General features: G+C 34.8%; 1 protein-coding gene across 1 annotated transcript in view; it reads left to right on the top strand.

The window, feature by feature from the left end:
- SPRED1 (sprouty related EVH1 domain containing 1) overlaps positions 1-11,797 on the top strand; it is a 55,968-nt gene extending 44,171 nt beyond the window's left edge. The window contains exons 5-6 of the mRNA XM_021539295.3: positions 7,140-7,298; positions 10,909-11,797. Of these exons, the coding sequence (XP_021394970.1) occupies positions 7,140-7,298; positions 10,909-11,568 (819 nt within the window). The 3' untranslated portion in view covers positions 11,569-11,797. The remainder of the gene's footprint in view (positions 1-7,139; positions 7,299-10,908) is intronic.
- Positions 11,798-12,924: the final 1,127 nt, after the last annotated feature.

Consider the following 12,924-nt stretch of genomic DNA (forward strand, 5'->3'; position numbering starts at 1 on the left):
CTTCTTATTTATGGTTTTAGGGAAAACCGTGTCTTCATTCACACGTATATTCAGTTTTCAGAGTGCAGAAATTTAAATTAATGGGAAGATGGTAAAGAACTAAGTTGACTCAGGGGTCTTAGTGACTATTCAGAAAACTGATAGTGTTGCTAAGTGATTTCTTCTGGGAAGGAGTCTTGTCACTTATGCAGTAATAAATGCTGTATCAGTATAAATGGATCCAGTGTAGAACCTCTAGAAACAAAATCAAGAAAATTAGCAGCTGACTTTGAAGATATGATAGGAGACTGAGAGTCAAGTATTTAGAAAGGATACTGCAATGCAGTGGCAGTACAGAAGTGTCCTGATACCTTTTTGTTTTGTGGTAGAAGAAATGTATTTCTTTGTGTTGCCTGTGTAACAACCTGTTGTTGTTTATTTGCATTGTTGTTTTTTTTTTTTTAAATGCATTTGAAAGTAAAATTGCTATGAATATTAGATATTTCAGATTTTAAAAAGAAATTCGATTTTGACAGGGTGAAGGAAATATTTGCCAAAGTCAATGCAGTCCTTAATCAGCTCTTAAAACACTTGCTTAAACATGCTTTGTTGCAAGGATTAATAATTGAACAGCTTCTATGGGCCTAATGAGATTAGAACAAACCAATTACCTCTGATTTTGCTGCCTAGTCATTACATTTCTATATAAGGATGCCAAAATTGAGGAAAATATTTGAGATTCATTATGGTTACATATTTGTTATTGGGAAAGTGGGGAAAAGTAAGTGTATTTACAACATCTATTCTATACATGTGAGTATCAGTACACCACCTATTTACATATGTAAATACAGGCTTACTTTATATTCCATTTTAAAAATAAATATATAAATATTTTAAAATATCTGTAAGTCATATTTGATATATATATAAATACTCACACACTATATATATTTTACAGGTACAAACAATCTTGTGTGGTACAAACTGCTGACCAAACTATATTTTACATTCTAGACAGGAAAACATACTTCATGACTTCATCACAACAGATATTGTTTAACTGTGGATAGATGTACTGTTTTCTAAAAACAAAAAAGCTAGCCAATATCTCTTACCATATCTCTGCACACCAAAGTAAAATAAGTGATACTGATACTAGCATTTATCAGAAGGAAGGAAAAAAAAAAAAAAAAAGAAATGCAGAGAAAACTGAATCCACCCTGGTTTTAGCTATGTTTCATCTAAACTGGGTTTATGTATCAATAACAAAGCTGCAATTGCAGGCTTATGAATGCGAGTATAAAAAAGCTACACAATTTTAGTTACAGGCAGCAGGTCTAGTCTCCAGGAATACCATTGAAATATCAAATAGTCTGCATTCTCTTTCAAATTATTAATTCCTTCCCCTTCCAAGATTGATACTCTGATAAGTGAAACTGGATACCCCAGGGTCTTTTTAACTTGATGCCTATGACCATCATTATTTGAAGAGTATGTATTGCGTATTTGAAGAGTCATGTTGACTTGTCCCCCACTTTTTGCCAGTTCTATGTAGTTTAAAAGGCTTAATGAATTTTTGTTTACCTGTTTATTTTATAAACTGTTTTCCAAAGTCTCCATTATGTATGTTTTGGAGTATATCTATGCAAGGGCATTTTGGAGTGTGGATAGAATATTAAAGAGTAGTTTTTCCTACACTGTTCTGGTAATCTTACACAGCAGGAGTCCTATATTTAGTGTACATTTGAATTACAAATACAGTATTTGGTTTGTACATAAATTTCATTAACAGTGGCTTGTTTCTGTTCTTTGTTTTTAATTTTTTAATGAAGATGACTAGATGATGAAGAAAGCTAAATATGTTTCATAAGATATTTTACTGCCTGGTTATATTTGGTGCTACAGAGAGCAAATAAAATCATCCAAAGATCAAAAATTATCATCGCAGTGAAATCTCAATGCTTCCTTGTAATAAGTATTATCAGATTTTATAGAAGTAGTTAGTAGAAATAGTGATTGTCCAAAAGTTGTATATATATATCTTAAATGTAAATCCAAAAACTGAACTCTTGTATTGTTCCTTCTAGGCTAGCAACTGGCTTGCTATGTTATACCTTGGTTCACTATATTTACATTTTGTAAATAAAATCTCCCAGAGAAAGTGTTTTTTGCTCAAATGTATAATTTTAAGAAGGCATAGCTTCATTATACTTTCTTTAGCCTATCTGTTGTTTACAAATAATGTTAAAATACTAGTATTAAAATGATATGATCAATTAAGGGTTTTCATGGTTGCTTAAATGATTGCAATTATTTTTAGTTTTTAATTAACTTATTAGATGAAAATTGTTCATATCATCAAATAAGCCCTAGTATTACCAGATTAATTTCAAACAGAAATGCACGAATGAGTTAAGGCACTGACTTCCTATAATGGTAAATGGATCCTGGAAAAGTATTATGTGCTTACCTGGAACTATACATTGGGAATTTCTTCTGCTAGGAAGTTTAGATGTTTTTGGTATAAAATCTTACATTTTGAATGTAGGAGTAGCTTGTGTAAGTCAGTTTGCTTGTTTGTTAAAATACTGGCTCAGGTTATTTCCCCTACCAAATATAAACTTGGCTCAAACACTCACCTAGGTTTACTGAAAAAAACCAAAAATTTTTTTTTTTTTTCCTTAGAAGTAAATGTAAATGAAATCTAGAGCTCATGCATTTAAAATTATTTTTGTGGGGGTTTTGGATCCTGGAATGCATAAGTGTTGCTTTTGTGAACTGAAAAATAAGAGTAGTTGAGCTTTAATTTTTTTCAGTTTTTGTTGATTCAGCCATATTGGTGTTATTTATAGGCTACCAACACATTTTAACAATTTGCAGTAATAAGAATTGGATCACTTATTATTTTGAGTTTCTTACTACTGGCAGAAGAAAACTGTAGACTGATAAATTGTAAGCAGAAAATAAAAAGTTTGGCTTGTTCTTTCAGAAGTAAGTGCACCAGACTTTCTGTTAATAGTAAGGGGGAAAGGCCTGAAACTTACATGCATTTTAAGTAGTTTTGGTGCAGGCAGGGAAGACATTAATTGTTCATGTGACGCTCTGTAAATACACTATTTTGTGACCTCTGCATAGGGGCCTTCAATGACCCCTCAATTTATTTTGTCTCTAACAAAATGTTCACAGAAGTTTTATTTTATAAAAATAACATGACTTTTAAGGAAATGTGAAATAATTTACCATTGACACATTCTTGTTTTATGGATCAGACAATACTACATGGTAAAACACTAAATATTAGAAATATTCAGTGCCATTTATAAATTGTTTAGGTCCAGTTCTTAGAACTAAAAGTAATACCAATTCATATTATCAGTTTCAAATACATCTATTTATATACTGTGCTAAATCATTTTGGTTTATTAAGCTTTTTTTGTTGGTAGTTGTATATAAAAACAGGAGGAATTTTCTTCCCCTTACCAGTGTTCCTAGCAGCCTTTTTACATGTAGTGTCCTCTTTATATTCAGGTGGAAAAGCCTTTGAAGAAAGAGACATGTCAAATGTCTTATTTTTTAGTTTAAACTGTATGAAATATTCAGAGTAATCTAGGTAATATTTCAGCCTATGTCAGAAACACATACCTGAAAATAATAGAGTTTCTTTGCCAAATATATTGCTCCATCAGTCTCAGAAATAGCCAAAGCAGAAGGAAGTCATTCAGATGTTTTTGAAACCTGTATAATTTATTCACAATTGAAAAATTAAGGTCAAAGCATTTAAACGTTTCTTGTGTTGTTAGCATCAAACAGCAGATTTTTGGGCCTCATGGGAAGTAAATGCAAGAGCTGGGATGCAGCGGAAATGTGGTCTCTCATCCTCCTTCTGTGTAATCATTAAACTTACTTAGAGGAGAACATTTTTAACAATGTTTGCAGAACAATGTTGAATTCTCTCCCAGACTTAACTCTGGCAAACTGGGAGAAGTAAGGAGAGAAAATTTGAAGAACAAGAGAAGCTCAGTCTGGTTTTCATTTTCTCTACAGCTGTCATCTGGCTTTGAATTCTGCTGGAGAGCTACAGCTGGAGTCATTTTATTGCTTTACCCAGCATCCTTTTGCTTGTGCGCACAGAAATGTTTTAGTAGTCTTGGAAAAAAATTCGGAGTATCTCTTAGCAACCATAGGACAGTAATTATTATACCAGCAGCTGGGAGCAAACCAGATTTCCGTTGTGCATTAAAAACTGGCGTAGGTTACTTTACAGATGATACTGAATAACCTATGCCAGTACTGTACTTTGCAGGCTGTGGTTAAAGAATATTGAATGTGGGCGGTGTAATTGCTTTGGACAGTAGAAAAGGAGAATGTGTGCATCTGTGTTAGTGTGTGATACTCTGTATATTTGTTCTGTACTTGTTCTTGTGGAAAACTTTATATGTTTGCTTCTTACTTAAATGCATTTTCAACACAATACCATTTTTGTTTTTAGGGCTTCCTATTTCAGATTGTCTGTGTTTCCATTATAAATGTGGGTTTTCAGATGTTTATGACCTTCTAATAAAACATCACATTGTAGCAGGAAGTTGTCCAAGGAAGAGGTTTTTGGATGCTAATAAGCGTGGTTTGACTGTATCAAAACTGCAGTTTAATTAAAAGCAGAGAGTTCAGCATGTTCATCTGGCATTTCTGTAATTCAACATAGTGAATATTTATTGGCTAAAGGACTGACATGATTGCTTTTAATTTTAATACCAGAAGTTAGTCTGTGTCCACTTACCTGTAGTGTATAGGATGGTAAGCTGAGCATTGTGCTTTCAGAAATGTTGTCTGGCGAGTTCTTGCCTTACAAAGGTCACATGCTTTTCTCTGTCTGCTGCCACCCTGAAATTTGTCCTTGAAGTCAATTAGTTTGAATTGTGGTATCTGTGTTGGAATTTTCTAAAAGCATTCTTTGATAATTGCTGTGTATAGGGCACCGAGGTTTGCTTTAAGATTAAGGTTTGTGTTTTGTGCATCATCTGGCACTGCTAGTTAGCACAGCAAGAGGTGATCTGTGCCTGTGTCCTTCATTAGGTGGAGCCCTCCTTGACTGCCAAGGGGAGCACCCGTGCGTGCCTGTGTGTGCATGTGCCTATGTCCTTTTTGCTCTATAGTGTAGATAGTTTATTGTTAAAGAGGAAAGGTGCAAACCACCTGCAGGGACAGGAAATCGTGCAGGCTGCTGCAAATCTCACCCAGGGATGAAAACTGGCTTGTGGGTAGTATGTTGTTTTTATCCTGGGAAGGAAGGAGTAGAAGTTTTTGCAGCTTGCTCCCTTCTCCCTAGACCACTCAAATTTATACTAGCCAGGGGAAGGGGAAAAGGGATGCTTATCACTGTGGTTTCTGTAAAATGGCTTCTATCTGTTAGCTTAAATGCTTGTAGTTATTTTCAGAATTGCTCAGACCAAAAATGGTTGTAGGCATTTCTTCCTCATTTTGAATACAGCTCTACTGTAGTTTGAGCCACTGTTTTGTGGCTTGTTATGTCATTGGGCAATATATCTGCAGGAGTACCTCCTGCCATGAAGGTGTTTGCTATTCCACTAATATTTGATGCTTTTTGCTCTTAAAATACGTATACATATAAGAAGTCTAACTGGTTTTAGTAATTCCAATATTTCTTTTATACTCATTTCCCAGCAATGTTTGACCAGAAATTTAATTTTCACAATAACAGGGTCAATTACTTTGTGGTGGTGTCATGCTCAAGGATCTGCCAGTAGTACTTCTTTTTGGCGTTTTGTCTGTCTTCAAAATATTTCAGGGGAAGTTTATCCTGATTGAGTGAACTTTTGTCTTTCTTGAGGTGCATGCTCTCTAGTATTAATTACACTGATCATGAATTAAGTACTAAATTAAATGTTTTAATGCTTTAAATTTAATGTTTACCCACATGGTGCTTCTGAAACAATATTTATAAATTTAGTGATGTGTTGATTTTCTTTCTCCTACAAAATCAGCTACACACCAGCTACTTCAAACTATATAGATCTCTTAGAACTCGATACATTAGGCTTTTATGTATGTGAGGTACTAATGTAATCCTAGAATAAGTTCTTTAAGTACTTTGATAAGTGAAGACAAATGATTCTGAGTTAATATTTAACTTGCCAAAACTTTAGGCTTGCCTCTGCCTTAGTATTTTTCTGTAGTATTTTTATTATTTTCCTCTAAATGTTTTCTTGATACATACAAATCCTTATAATAAAGGTGAAACATTCTCATTGCTGGAAGCTGGATGGCGCCAGAATTTTCTCAGTGCTATCCATGATGACAGCCAGTTAACTTTACGGCATCCCTCAATGCAAACAAAACATACAGTACATTTTTGGCAGCTCAATGAAATTTGTATCAAAATGCTCTGCTGTATCCTAAGTATGTCCCAGTCAGTCAAGCTTAAAGAATGAGAACTGTTCATTTTTCAATTCATTTCAAAAACTGGATCATCTTACAAGCCAGTATTCCACCTAAACATACTTCCTCTTCCTTCTTCTGAATGGCACAGGTCCTGCAGCTACCTCATCATGCGTTGCTTCATAATCTTACTTTTGTATCAAATTCACTGATACAAATTTAATTGCAAAATGACAGTCATTTGTGTTTAATGCACACTTGCTGCATTTAGATATTTTAATTGGGTCAGTATAGGTTAAAAATAATTTTTTCTTACAGCTGATTTTGCTTTTAATTTATTAAAAGATCTGACTAGCTTTTGTCTTGCTAAATAGTTTCAGAATTTTTTTTTTCCCCAATTGTATTTTTTAAATACTGGCAGCCTCATGGGTAGTTAGAGAAAACATAATCTCAGAGACAGATTAATTTCCTTTAAAAAGTCTGATTTTGGAACTGTATTTCAAAGGCATGTATCTCTAGTGCTCAAGTTGTGTACTGTCTGCAGAGAAAAGTCTGTATTTACCAAGACTGATTCAAAATAAAGAAAATACTTGCCTACTTCTAAATGCTTTAAAAAAAATTGCATTTAAGAATACTGGTGTTTGTAGATATTTCCAACACATTATGTGGAACATTAACACACTTATGTATGAACTTGTTGGGTTTGGTGTTGTTTTTATACAAATGCAAAATCACTTCAAGGAAGTTCTTGTGTGTTCTAGACTGCTCAAGAAAATACATCAGGTTCACTAATGAAAGATCACCTTTTTCAACACGAAACTGTAGTAACCAGTGAAACTTACAACAGTGCAAATTTAAGGCCTTCAACATTTGAGGATTTCAACACCAGGAGAGCCTGTTTTCCTAGCCAACCTAACCAGGTAAGAATACCAATAAAAGAAGCAGTCCGTACTTTGCTTGCTGTATTAATGGCACAGTGTATAGTTCCTGACAATAAATCACTGCATTCCAAGTCCATGTAATGTTCAATATAAACTTTGCAGCTGAAATATATTAAGTCTTATATCAGATACTCTTAATCTGCTTTATCGGGCAAAAGAAGCAAGGAGTGCTGTCTGGATGACTAAGAAGCTTGAAATTATTATTTTTTTTATCTTTAATAATTGATCTACTCCAATTATCTTTTCGTATAAGTCACCTCATATTTTTGTTTCTGTTAAGGTACATATTTTTCCCTCTTCTCATTTATTTGCAAAGAGAATTGTAAATATTTTTTAGAATAGAATGGATTGGTGATTAGGTTATTGCAGCTAAAATTTAATGGCTGCAGTAACCAGTGATGTATATCCTGTTAGTCTTCTTTGCATTGTGAAGAAAGCTGCAGTAGCTTGAAATGCCTGTATGTTTTAAAAGCATGTATAAAATCGACTACTGAGAAAGTAATAATTTAGGTTGTGTAAAACTGATTAGTCTGTGTCTGTCTGATACAAATTGCATCAAAATTTCTTTCAAATGACAATGTTAGAATTATGTTCTTGAAAAGTGAAGTTATGGGGGATTCCATGAAAATTTAAGTAGATATTCTTTAAAGTATTCTTCTCATATTGTAACACCACCTGCAAGCAACCAACACTCAGTTTTTTGCATGGTCTTGTGGTACACGCATTTAGAATATAGGCAGCTCACCAAAACTTCACGTTCTATATGTGCACACACCGCACTGGCTCTACTAAACTCCATGCATGTGACCATGTGGCACTGCGGATCTTGAGCTAATTACTGGTTTTATTTCAATTCTGTGTAAATTAGTTTGAACACTCTTAGTTAAGAGTGTGTTCATAAGTTGAATAACTCAAGAAGTACATGCTCCAACTAAAGAAATTATTAATCACAATTCAGATTTTACCTGTAATATTTTGGCTGTTAGTAAAAAAGTACTCAAGTCCTTCAGCTTTCCAGCTTCTGATACATGGAAGTGTTTTAAAATTACTACTTTGCAATGATGTAGGCAGATGCTGGTGTCTTCAGACTGAGAAGTTTCAAGGTGAGCAAAATCAGGTGTAATTCTTCAAAGAGAAGCAGCAAAGGCTGCTGTACCAAGGAAGTGACTGTTCCTTGTTTAAAGGTGCATCCCTTCAAGTAAGGTGCGATACTTGTGGGTCAGTTGCATCAGCAGAAATTTTCTGTCTTATTTCCAGTTGGCTAAGCATGTTCAGAATCAGATTAGCTGTGGAATTTATTTTGCTGTAACAGTCTTCCTTCCTTCCTGCTTTAGCTTCACATAGATGACATTTGTACTGAGTTTTAGTTTTGACTATTTAGAGGACTGAGTGTATTATTCTCGTTAAATTTTGCTGTTATTTTTAGCTGTGTGGATTTGGGTTGTGAATTGTTCATAAGTTTTCATATACTTCATGCATTCACATAGGTTCCCTTTAATACCCAATGAGTAAGCTCTTTCCAGCATTTCTTGAGTTTTCTTATTTTTCAGCATGTTCTGCTCAAAAAAAATTTCTTAATATCAGTGCTTTAAAGAATGTAGTGGTGCCTTATTTGTAACATGCCAGTTAAGCATTTCTAGGTGTTGGACTCAAGACTTGAAAAAAAATGAGTTCTATATTCGTGGTGTGTTCTGCTCAAACAAATAAAAAGCCTTCAAAGGCTAAGGAGAGGTCAAATTCTACAGTTGTTAGTATTTGTAGTGATCTTTAATGGGGTGTTAGCTATCTGGACAGTGGGAGTTTGCAGGTGCATTTTTGTATTGAGGTTTTAGGGGTTTTTTTCTTTTAAACAATGAGTTTTATTTACTGTCTTAAGTGCATGCATAATATTCTATGTGGACAGTGGGGTAAGGATTCTTTATGCCTGTAACATGGAATTCTAGTTACTTTTGTGGCTTTTTTTCTTAAATAAGTTTACGCTGTAAAGTGTTCAAATAAGCCCATTAACCATAGTTAGTTATTTTTGCTAAACAATAGATTCTTCCTCTTATTTGCAGAATAAGGCTGAGAAGCAGTCTGCTTTTATAAGCAAAGGAGAAGCCCAGCTGCTTGTATAGGAGCCTGGGGATGTAGGGAAGAGAAGTAATGTTAGCTGAATAGGGTATAACCTTTCTTCTCCCTGTATCCTTGAAACCTTGTGGAAGTTTAACTATGTGGCTTGGAGCCAAGAAAAAAAAATATTCTTGTTAGCATACTTCAGTTGAAAGTCCCAGGGCAAAGCATCTCTAATTACAGTTCTGTACTCATCACACAAGGATTGTTGAGCAGGGAAGTGATGGTTAGAGCAGACTACAGATATTCTTACATAATCAGAAGATAGCATATTTTAAGAAGCTCTTCCTTCCTCTTTTCCAGCTGCCTTCCCTTTTCCCTTCTCTGTCTCCTACCCCAAAATCAGGACATGCAGACTTCAGCATAGTAGGAGTATAGATGCATGCAAAGTGACAAAGTGTTTTAACCTAAAACAGCATCTTCAATAGTTTCACACACTGCAACAGATTAGGAACATGCAGTTCAATTGTTGTATTTGACTATGGAATGGTGACACATTAATTCTCATTAACTTGAGTACTAATAAAATAAACCCTCTCAACTGATGCCAAAGATTATTCCCAGGTAATTCATGATTCTGGAAGAATTTGTAAGGGAGGGGAGGGGTATTTTGTGATTTCTGAGAGATGGTTTACAGGCTGTGCTCTAGACAGAGAGAAAGGCAGAATTTGACTTGAAGCCCACTTATAATCTGGCTCTGTTTATAATAGCCCTACAGTGTAGGAAAATAATTGCCTGCCTGTAAGGTAGAAATACTGGAGCATAGTGAGACCCTTGCTTTTTTGCTGCACTGCCTGCTATTTTCAGGAGCTACTTTTATACACATGTGCTAAATTTTTATCCTGTCATTATTTCCACCTTTTCTTGCAAGTCACTTCTAATGTGATTTTAGTAATATTTAGTGGCAATCCACTATCTTACACTTAGATATCTGAGGCCTGCAGATGTTATCTAGAACATAGCCTTGATAGTAAGTTACCAGTATTGAGTACTCTTATGAATTGGAGAGACCTTGAAAACTTAGAGCAGGAATTAAGGAAAGCTTCTCCTGGAAAACACAGTAGTGAATATAGCAGGGAGTTACTCCTAAAGCAGTAGATCATCAAATGAAATCAGTACATAAAGTAGAATAAATCTGTGGAATTAGTTTCCACTTTAAAATGTTAACACTCTAATTTTGAGCATAATTCACAGAGCAGCATCAAGTTTCATGCGGATACCAAAATACCCAAAACTCTTACGAGATACTAAAAAGTCAGGAAAGAATATGAAGCTTACAGACCTAATACCCTGCAAAAGATTCATTATTGTGGGGATGTTTGTAAATTTTAGTAGTGAGAAAATAATCTGAATTTTTTTATCCTCAGGCAGCAAAAGAAAAAAGTATTGCTTTTTTAGTTTTCTAATCTAAGTTTTCCATTGTACATGGACATAAATTTGGGGCTTCACCATAGTAAACCTCTCTTTGCCGTTTCAGGTCCCACTGAAGTCAATCAGACACGTTAGTTTTCAGGACGAAGATGAAATTGTCAGAATAAACCCTCGTGACATTTTGATACGTCGTTATGCAGACTACAGGCATCCTGACATGTGGAAGAATGACCTGGAGAGGGACGATGCAGACTCAAATATACAATTTTCTAAATCAGACAGTAAAAAATCTGACTATTTATACCCTTGTGGAGATGGAACTAAGTTGAATTCCCTAAAAGACTCAAAGAGTTCTGTGGTATTTAAAACTCAACCTTCCTCATCAAAATTTAAAAACTCAAAAAGAAGAAAAGAGGATGGTGAGCGCTCCCGCTGTATATACTGCCAGGAGAGGTTTAATCATGAAGATAATGGCAGAGGAAAATGTCAAGATGCGCCAGATCCTATTAAAAGATGTATCTACCAAGTTAGTTGCATGCTTTGCGCAGAGAGCATGCTGTATCACTGCATGTCAGACTCTGAAGGAGATTTCTCTGATCCTTGCTCGTGTGACACTAGTGATGACAAGTTCTGCTTACGCTGGTTAGCACTGGTGGCACTCTCGTTCATTGCTCCATGTATGTGCTGCTACCTCCCCTTGAGAGCATGCCATCACTGTGGTGAGGTGTGTGGGTGCTGTGGAGGAAAGCATAAAGCTGCGGGATGAATCAGTCTTGTGCCAAACAGAGCTGAAAAATCTTTGTTTCCAGGAAGCATCTAACTTGGATTTGTGGAAGCTTTTTGGCAAGCTGAAGGGAATCTTTTTTCACGTAAGAGATGCTTGATGTGGAGGAAGCAACAAGACTTGTCAGACCTTGGCATTTTACAAGTGCTAGCCACGCCTAACTATTTCCTTTGAGTGCGTGGCATTTGTTGCGAGTTGTGAAGGAGATTTTGCGAAGGAAAGCCTGTTCTTATTATTGGCTACACAATGAGTATATAAACTATGATTATACTAAAAGGGATTAACTTTTGCCACTTTGTACATTCATGGTTTAGGTGAAGGGGCTCTTTTAAAAGGATTAAAACTTACCTGAGGGGAAATTTTAACTAAAAGTGCACTAGTGACAGTTGATTTAAGATTAAGAAAAGTTAATACTCAGCAAATGAGAAATGAAACTGATTTTAAGTGCAACTAAATCACTTATTAATAGTTTTTTGGAAGCAACTTTATGTATAAATAACAAATGTTTATATTTAACTAAATGTGTAAGGTACGAATTATTACTTGTTAAACTTTCCTTCCCTCCGATATAGTAGGTATGGACCATATCTACTGTCACATTCCATGGTAGTATTTTGAATAGTTAATTTAGTTGCATTTTTATTCCAGATGGACAAATTGATATTTTCAGTCCTGGTTCCCTTCAGCTACAGTTTGTGTTGAGTTGTATCCATGCATTCTGATAATCTAAAAACCTTTAAAATATTAATTATTCTAGTCTTGAGTGACCAATATTTTTTTTGTTAAGCACAGATGTAATTGTCTAAAATGTTCTTGTTAGAACATAACATTTATTTTTATATATAAATTACTTTGATTTCAACATAATAGCAAAAAGGACGTTCTTTCTGTTGTTCAACCAGCAAGTTGTTTTCTTTTGGGGTGTCCTCCAAAAATACTTTCTTGCATATTCAAATGTTCATTAAGCAAAAGGTACATTAAGGCAGTTGTAACAAATTGTCACCAGTGTTCTTGTTTATCCTTCTGTTAAACTAGGATCCTGTTCAGCTGTTTATCAAGTACTATGATTAAAACAAAAGATTAATAACAAAAGTGAAATTGTTTTCATTATTTTGAACCACAACTTTTTCTAATTTGAATGGGCAAGAACAAAAGTACTGTGTGTTTTGTTCAAAAAGAACAACAAAAGACTTAGCTTGAGAAATAAATTACAGCCCAGGCAAAACTTGAGTGAACTTCTTAATTGGGGAAATTTGAAGGCAGGGCTGGGGAAGGAGGCTGGAGAGTGAGAGAGTGTATGTATGTATGTGTATGAGTGGTGGTATATTGTGTGTGGTA

The sequence above is a fragment of the Lonchura striata genome, chromosome 6 (genome assembly GCF_046129695.1).
Source record: "Lonchura striata isolate bLonStr1 chromosome 6, bLonStr1.mat, whole genome shotgun sequence".
In the NCBI taxonomy this organism is placed as follows: domain Eukaryota; kingdom Metazoa; phylum Chordata; class Aves; order Passeriformes; family Estrildidae; genus Lonchura; species Lonchura striata.